Source organism: Malurus melanocephalus, unplaced genomic scaffold (genome assembly GCF_030028575.1).
Source record: "Malurus melanocephalus ecotype Western Australia unplaced genomic scaffold, MMel_1.1 scaffold_474, whole genome shotgun sequence".
Taxonomy (NCBI): Eukaryota; Metazoa; Chordata; class Aves; order Passeriformes; family Maluridae; genus Malurus; species Malurus melanocephalus.
In genome coordinates, this window is record NW_026623706.1 from 295,096 (window position 1) to 301,489 (window position 6,394).

Here is a 6,394-nt window from a genome sequence, read left to right on the forward strand (position 1 = left end):
TCAGCCCGGCAGCACCGGAGGGTGGTCTGCACCCCGGGGTGGGTTCCACGAGGTCGGGGACTCGGTGGGGGCTCCCCGGCCGCCCCCACGAGCGGGGGAAAGTCGCGGCGCTGCCGTCGGCAGGAGCATATGTGTGTTTGGAGGCTCCCGCCCCTAAGCTGCTTTTATTAATTTGTAATCCCCTGCGAGCAGGAGGTAAAGGGATTCGGGGGATTAACGGGCTCACAGTAACAACCACAATTATCAGCTCCGGCTGCCTGGRGCAAGCGGTGCACACACACACGGGGGTCTCCCAGACAAACACGGACCCCCGCGCCCCTGCGACCGCATCGGCAGCTCCGCGAGGGCAGAAACGCCCGGTCCCACAGAATAGAACGGGATCCGGGCACAGGCACACATCCCGAAAGCTGTGAACACACACAGACACCTGCCCAGCCCCGCCTGCGTTCCCAAAAACCCCTCACAAAAACCCTGCACGGCTCCAGCCGCAGCCCCGTGCGCACACGCGTGTTCCACGCGCACCCCGTCCGTGTCCGCCCCGTCTGCAATTAGYGCAATTAACCTCCCGCAGCCGCCGCGCGCCGCTGCCCGGGGGTCAGACACCTCTCCGCGTTCGTTAATTAATTAACGGCGGGGGAAGAGCCCCCCTGTGCCCACGGGCGGCGTCGGGGGACAAACGAAATCCGGGCACGGGAGCGGCCGGGGGGCGGCCGAGCCCAGAGGGAGATTCCCCCCGACGGCAGCTCCCCCGACCCCTTCGTGCGGCCTCGGGGGATTCGCAGGGGGGTCCCGGGGCCGCTTTGAGCCCGAGGGCGGCGGCTGCAGCCCGAACCCACGCGTCAGGAGCGGCCACGCGTGGGACGGCGGGGACAGCTCTCCCCCCGCCGCTTTTGTGATGCTAAGGAGCCCGGCGGTGAACCGCGGCCCAGCTGCGGCCCGGTGCCGCCCCCGGCCCGCCCCCCGCGCCCCCCCCGCTCCGCCCAGCCCCGCGCCGCTCCCTGCGCGCCCCTCCGCGCCGCTCCGCCACTCCTCCGCCGCCACCCGCGCACTTCGGACGGCGCCCACGGAGGCCGCGATGCTGCTGGAGCGGGTCCGCGCCGGTTCGGAGAAAGCGGCGGAGCTCTGCCCGTTCCCGCGGAGCCCAGGTGAGGGGCAGGCGCGCAGATCTCCGCGTCCCCCCCGCGGAGGCCCCGGTGGCTGCTCTGGGAGCCCCGGCCCGGCCGTGCTCGTTTGCGCTGGTTCCGCACTCCCGGGGGCACCGTCGGGGCTGCGGTCGGGCGGCTCTGGGGTAGAGCGGGCGGCTCGACGGCACCGGGGCTCCGTCTCGGTCCATCCCGCCCGTCCCTCGCGCTCTCTCACTCTCTCCTGCCCCGATGTCAGAGCCCCCCTCGCCGCCCCCCGTACTCTGGCGGTCCCGCRGCTGCTCCAGGCTCCCGTTTGCGTCCCGTTAGGTCAGAACAGGGGCTCGCCGTCGATCCCGGCTGCTGCTTCTGTCCCGGGATCCGCGCAACGAAGACAGAACGAAACGCGGACTTTCTGCTGCCCGATTGTTCCCGCCGACTGCGGGGGCCACCCGCGTCCCCCTGCCCGGCTCCCATCCTGCTTCTTGCCTAGTTTAGAAAAACTCCGTTAATTCTTCTCTTAAATGTTTTTTTTTTCCCTCCCGTTTAACGAACGGGGACAGCTCTGTCGGGGCGGGCAGAACCGGGCTGCGCTCACCCGGCGTGGCCGGGGCTCCGGGTCTCCACGGCGGAGGCCGCGTCGGGTTCGGGGCAGCGGGTCTGGTCCCGGTGCGGGGCCGCCCCGGTTCTCGCCAGCGCCGAACGCGGTCTACGGGGGCTTAAAAACAAAACAACGAAGAGCCGAGGCGGTAACTCCACCGGTGTGCGGGGACAGAGGTGTCACCGTGAGCGGGACGGACCGCGCGGCCCGGCAGCCGCCGTGAACGGGCCGGTGCCTCCGGTCCTCCCCGGTTCGCCTTTCCGTGGCTGTCCCCGAGGGCTCTGCGCGGTGCGCACATCGCGGCCGCGGCAGCTGCGCGTTTCACCCGGCAACCGAAAGCTGCTTTTGCTTTCCGGGGGAGGAGGCGGCGCCGCCGAAATCGAACCCCCGGTAGAACGAAGGACGCGCAAACACCGTTTTCCCGAAGGACACGACGCTCCTTCGCGGCCCCGCGGTCCTCGGCTCCGTCGGGGCCCGGGAGGGCAGCGGGAAGGGAGCGGCGGGACTCGGCGGRGCTTACCGTGACCGAGAGCCCGTCCCGGGGGGGTTCTCGCCACCGGGGGTGGCCGAACCGTGCCGTGCTTTGCCCGGGCCGGGGGCAAATCCCGGCGTTTGCGGCTCTCAACGAGCTCGGGGCTGCGGCCCGCGCTGCCTCCCCCGGCGCGATCCCCGCCCGCCTCCGGCCCCGTCGGGGTTCGCTTTCGGGCTCCCCGGAGCCGCGTCCCTCCCGCCGAGCGCAGCCGGGAAGGGGCGGCGGGAGGGGATGTGCCGCCGGCCCCGGGGGCGGGGGGGATTAAATACAGCGCGCCGCGATGCCCTGCCCGGCGCTTCAGACCGGCACCGGCGGCGAGGGCCGGCGTCTAAAAATAACCCGCTTTAGCGAATTAAATCCCCGGCGCCGCGGGGGTGGCAGCGGCCGGGGCGGGGGACGACAGCCGCCGTGATTTGGGGGGGACCGGCGGGGGAAACGCGGCGGTTCCGCACCCCACCCGGGGCTGGGGCCGGCGGGGGCTGTGCCCCGCGGGAGATGCTCCAGAGCCCGCGGCCCCCCTGAGGGAGCGGAGCTGCCGCGGCCCGCGGATCGCCATGCAGCGTAAGAACCGCGGACCGGGCTGGGCCGGGACCTTGCGGGGCTGTGCCGTGTTACCGTGCCCGGTGCCGGTGCCGGAGCTCCGTCCTGGCCGGGGCYGCTGCCTTTAGCGCTGCCGCTGTTGGGGTTGTTTGCTCGGATTCCGTGAATTGTTAAGGATAACGATTATCACCTCCACCTCTATTCCTGTGCACAGCGATCCAGCGCTGGATCTCTATATATARTTATCTTTACACAGAGATAAACTCTTGCCCGTATCCATCTGTATCCTGTACAGCCGTGTCACACATCTCTCCGCCTCTATCCATCCCGATATATCTCTATTTATGTACCTCATATCCATATTTTTACCTACATATCTCTATCTATATCTRTATACCAAAATTTATATATTTATGTCTATATAGCTGTACGTTTCGTTCTCTATCCGCTGTATCTGTTTATTTTTATTTCTCCATTTCTCCTTATCTGTATTCTTATCTCCTTCACTATAATCTCTGTCGATATCTAGAGGGGGACAGGACAAGACTACCACGTTTTTATTTTCAGTGCAATTCTCGTAATTTTTGGTGGTTTCTTTCCCCACCCCGTTCGGGCTACCCYGCCGTTGCCGGCAGGTGAATTTTGGAAGTTTAGGAAAAGGAAAAGGAGCCTGGGATAATTGCAGCTTCGCCGGCTGCTCGCTCGGGGGATTAATTCCGTTTCCATCGCTTTCCTTTTGCTCCCGAGAGCTTCCCCCGTAGGGTGCTCGGCCCTGGGGTTCGCTGCTCTCCGGGGCGCGGGCTGAGTCTCCCACGGCGCCGGGACAACGAATTTGAACGAATAATGATTTTTTTCGGGCTGTTCCCCGGGCCAGCCCGGGACCCCCTTTGGTCGGCAGCAGCCCCGAGGGCTCCGGGCCGGGCCGGGAGGCGGCGGAGCCACCGGGACTGACCGGGGCTGCCTCCCCGCAGAGATCCCGCTGTGCGCCGGCTGCAACCAGCACATCGTGGACAGGTTCATCCTCAAGGTCCTGGACCGGCACTGGCACAGCAAGTGCCTGAAATGCTCCGACTGCCAGACGCAGCTGGCCGAGAAGTGCTTCAGCCGCGGGGACGGCGTCTACTGCAAGGAAGATTTCTTCAAGTGCGTGGGGAGGGGACGGGGGGCGGCCGGGCCGGGTGGGGGTCACAGAACGGGCGCGTTTGGGGTTCAGCACCGCGGACAGAGCCGGCTCTGTCCACGGAGCCTCCCCCGGCCTCCCCCGGCTCAGGGGCCGCCGCTTGTGCCCCCGCTCAGGCGCTTCGGGACGAAGTGTGCCGCCTGCCAGCAGGGCATCCCCCCGACCCAGGTGGTGCGCCGGGCACAGGACTTCGTTTACCACCTGCACTGCTTCGCCTGCATCGTCTGCAAACGGCAGCTGGCCACCGGCGACGAGTTCTACCTCATGGAGGACAGCAGGCTGGTCTGCAAGGCGGACTACGAGACGGCCAAGCAGAGAGGTAGCCCTTRCCCTGTCCCTTCCGCCCCCGGGGGMAGGAGGGAGGCGGCCYGGGGCGCTGCTKCCCTCCGGGACAGGMTCTCACACCGGGCGGGAGGGTGCGGGAGAGCCCGGGGAGGCTCGGGGGTCCCGCATCCCCGGGGCCGTTCCGTGCTAACTTCACCTCTAACTCGCCCCGTGTCGGCAGAGGCTGAATCCACGGCCAAGAGGCCCCGCACCACCATCACGGCCAAGCAGCTGGAAACCCTGAAAAACGCTTACAACAACTCTCCCAAACCGGCGCGGCACGTCCGGGAACAGCTTTCGTCGGAGACGGGGTTGGACATGCGGGTGGTGCAGGTGAGAGCGGGGTCCGGGCCGGTTCGGGGCGGGGGAGGCGGGCAGGGACCGGCCCCGCTTCACGGAGCTCCCCGGYGTGCTGTGCCCGCAGGTTTGGTTCCAGAACCGCAGGGCCAAGGAGAAAAGGCTGAAGAAGGACGCGGGGAGGCAGCGGTGGGGGCAGTACTTCAGGAACATGAAGCGATCCCGGGGGACATCCAAGTCCGACAAGGACAGCATCCAGGAGGAGGGGCCCGACAGCGACGCCGAGGTTTCCTTCACAGGTCGGTCCCCGCATTTCCAGCCGGAGCGCGGTCCGTGCCCTCCCCGCCAAGCTGCTGCCCCTGCCCGGGCTGTTTTCACCCCCTCGCTGCCGCGGTCAGAATTTTCAGCATTAATACAGTGAGTGGAAAAGAGCGGCCGAGGCGGGAGAAGGGCAGAGCTGCGGGATTCGCCGCGGGGCGGTCCCGCCTGTCCCCGGCCCTCGGTGGAGGAACCGGAGCCGCTGCAGCGAGGGGGAGCCGGGGCCGAGGAGAGGCAGAGGAAACTCCGCTCTGCCTCCGGCTGGGGCCGAAAAGCTGCGGGAAGAGCAGGGAGAACTCCCCGGGCAGGGGTTGCAATGTGAGAGCCGCTGCTCATTCACGGCCTTTTCAAGGATCCCTTGGAAATACAAAAATCCGGGAGCCCAGAACCCCTGAACGTTTCTATAGGGAAACGTCTGTGATTTTTTTTTTTTCCTTAAATCTTATTTAGGGATGGTTTTATTTGTGTAGTTGCTCTCTAAGACTCCTCAGTCCTGTGGGAGCTGTTCCTGAGCTGCAAAAAAGGAGATTGTTGCATGTTAGGCGGCTTCTGCAGCAGAGTGACCCCTTTTTGGAGTAGAGATTTCTGGTGACAAATCCAGGACAGATTTAGAACAGCTCTGGTCCTGTGCAGCCTCATCCCACCCATCCCAGGGATGTGTTACATACAGTCCCGACTCCAGCCCAGAGCTCCATCCCAAATTTGTGTGTGTATCGTTTTTAGGAATAGGAGAGAAACTGAAACACAAACCTCTGTGTGTATTTACACAGAGTGTGTATTTATGCACACACAGGTTTTCATCTCAGCTCCTTTCCTGCGCTACTAAAAACAATTTGATTTTCCAGTCTGTTTATACACACTGTGTATCAGCTCATTAAATATGAATATTCTATAAATAATAAGTAAAAAATGTTGAACAATTATTGAGAGCTCGATGCCACAAACAGGTTTGTATCCCAGGCAACAGAGCAGCTCTCACTTTCCATAAAGCCCCTAACAAATGCAAACAATTTTTGCTGGGAACCTAAAAAATATTGCTCATTTGTCAGGAGTGTTTTTAAGTCATACAAATATATTCTGTGTTCCTGTGATTTCATTAGCCTGCTCCTGAGCAGACAAATATCTTAATTTAATATCTCTTTTCCTGAGAATGGGGAATTTATCTTGCATTGGTTCAGGTAGCTCCTAAAAGTGACATCAAAATTCAAGATAAACCTCAAAACCAAACAGAAACAGAAAGTGGAAAGACACTGAACTCACTTCCCCTCCAAAGAATTATTTTTAAATCACAGTCYTACATTTTAATATGTACTTTTCATGCATCTTTTTAAAATCCAAGATGTATTAGATGTTTGTACTCAGAAAAAATAATAATCCCGTGGCTGCCTATGAAGATCTCTCTACAAGGATGGGAATAATAAGGAATTACGAGTGGGAGAGCGTGGCTGCTCAGCTCCCATCCTTTTAATCTATTTATACCC

General features: G+C 62.4%; 1 protein-coding gene across 1 annotated transcript in view; it reads left to right on the forward strand.

Annotated features, from left to right (window-relative positions):
* The first annotated feature begins 1,075 nt into the window (after positions 1 to 1,075).
* LHX3 (LIM homeobox 3) overlaps positions 1,076 to 6,394 on the forward strand; it is a 6,241-nt gene continuing 922 nt past the window's right edge. The window contains exons 1-5 of the mRNA XM_057380867.1: positions 1,076 to 1,145; positions 3,766 to 3,937; positions 4,091 to 4,293; positions 4,480 to 4,631; positions 4,723 to 4,894. Coding sequence (XP_057236850.1) covers positions 1,076 to 1,145; positions 3,766 to 3,937; positions 4,091 to 4,293; positions 4,480 to 4,631; positions 4,723 to 4,894 — 769 coding nt within the window. The remainder of the gene's footprint in view (positions 1,146 to 3,765; positions 3,938 to 4,090; positions 4,294 to 4,479; positions 4,632 to 4,722; positions 4,895 to 6,394) is intronic.